At 45.0% G+C, this 745-nt stretch overlaps 1 protein-coding gene across 1 annotated transcript; it reads left to right on the top strand.

The window, feature by feature from the left end:
- Positions 1–239: 239 nt before the first annotated feature.
- Positions 240–632, top strand: LOC147470190 (uncharacterized). Its single transcript, XM_086545656.1, has one exon. The coding sequence runs from the start codon at positions 240–242 to the stop codon at positions 630–632; it is 393 nt and encodes a 130-aa protein (XP_086401782.1).
- The last annotated feature ends 113 nt before the right edge of the window (positions 633–745 follow it).

Below are 745 nucleotides of genomic sequence, written 5' to 3'. Positions count from 1 at the left end.
CATGAGAGTTATTCCCACAAATGAAAGAAGCCCCGAATAATAGACATAAACCTGATGGTTGATAACTTGCCAATAGACAGGGCTCTAGAAGTCTTGTGGGATCTCAATGATGACGTGCTAAAGGTCAGAGTGTCAACACCCATGAAGCCAACCACGCGCAAGGGCATACTTGAGCATCATGAGTTCCATCTTTGACCCCTTAGGCTTACTAGCCCCTATCACCATTAGAGCAAAGATAGATGAATGAACTTGCAAAACTGGAAGGCTTTAAAATACCACGTCACATAGCAGCAGCCCAGGCCAGCAGCATGTTAGTACATGCCCAGCTACATCATTTCTGTGATGCCTCACAAACGGCCTATGCCGTTGTAACATATGTTCGGCTAGGACACTATAATGGATATGTTCATATAAGCCTCTTTGGTGCCTGTGCAAGAATTGCACCCATCAAGACAACCTCCATTCCATGTCTCGAACTGTGTGCTGCCACACTGGCTGCACGAGTTGACACGAAAATACATCAGGGGATGACACTCATTCTGGAAGATTCTGTGTTTTGGTCTGACAGCATGATTGTTTTACAATATATCTCAAGCACCAGGCAACGCTTTCATACATTTGTAACAAACTGACTTGATACAGTCCATAGGGCCTCCTCTTCAAACCAGTGGCGCCATGTATGATCAGAAGACAATCCAGCTGATGGTGCTACTAGAGGCCTTTCAACACATGAGTTAATAAAGGG

The sequence above is a fragment of the Penaeus japonicus genome, unplaced genomic scaffold (assembly GCF_977035675.1).
Source record: "Penaeus japonicus unplaced genomic scaffold, GWHDUDI00000001_assembly GWHDUDI00000016, whole genome shotgun sequence".
Lineage (NCBI taxonomy): Eukaryota > Metazoa > Arthropoda > Malacostraca > Decapoda > Penaeidae > Penaeus > Penaeus japonicus.
This window is presented reverse-complemented; position numbering and strand designations above follow the sequence as displayed.

Excerpts from the sequence above, each read along its gene's own strand:
- LOC147470190 (XM_086545656.1), top strand. The coding sequence starts at position 240 with ATGAATGAACTTGCAAAACTGGAAGGCTTTAAAATACCACGTCACATA.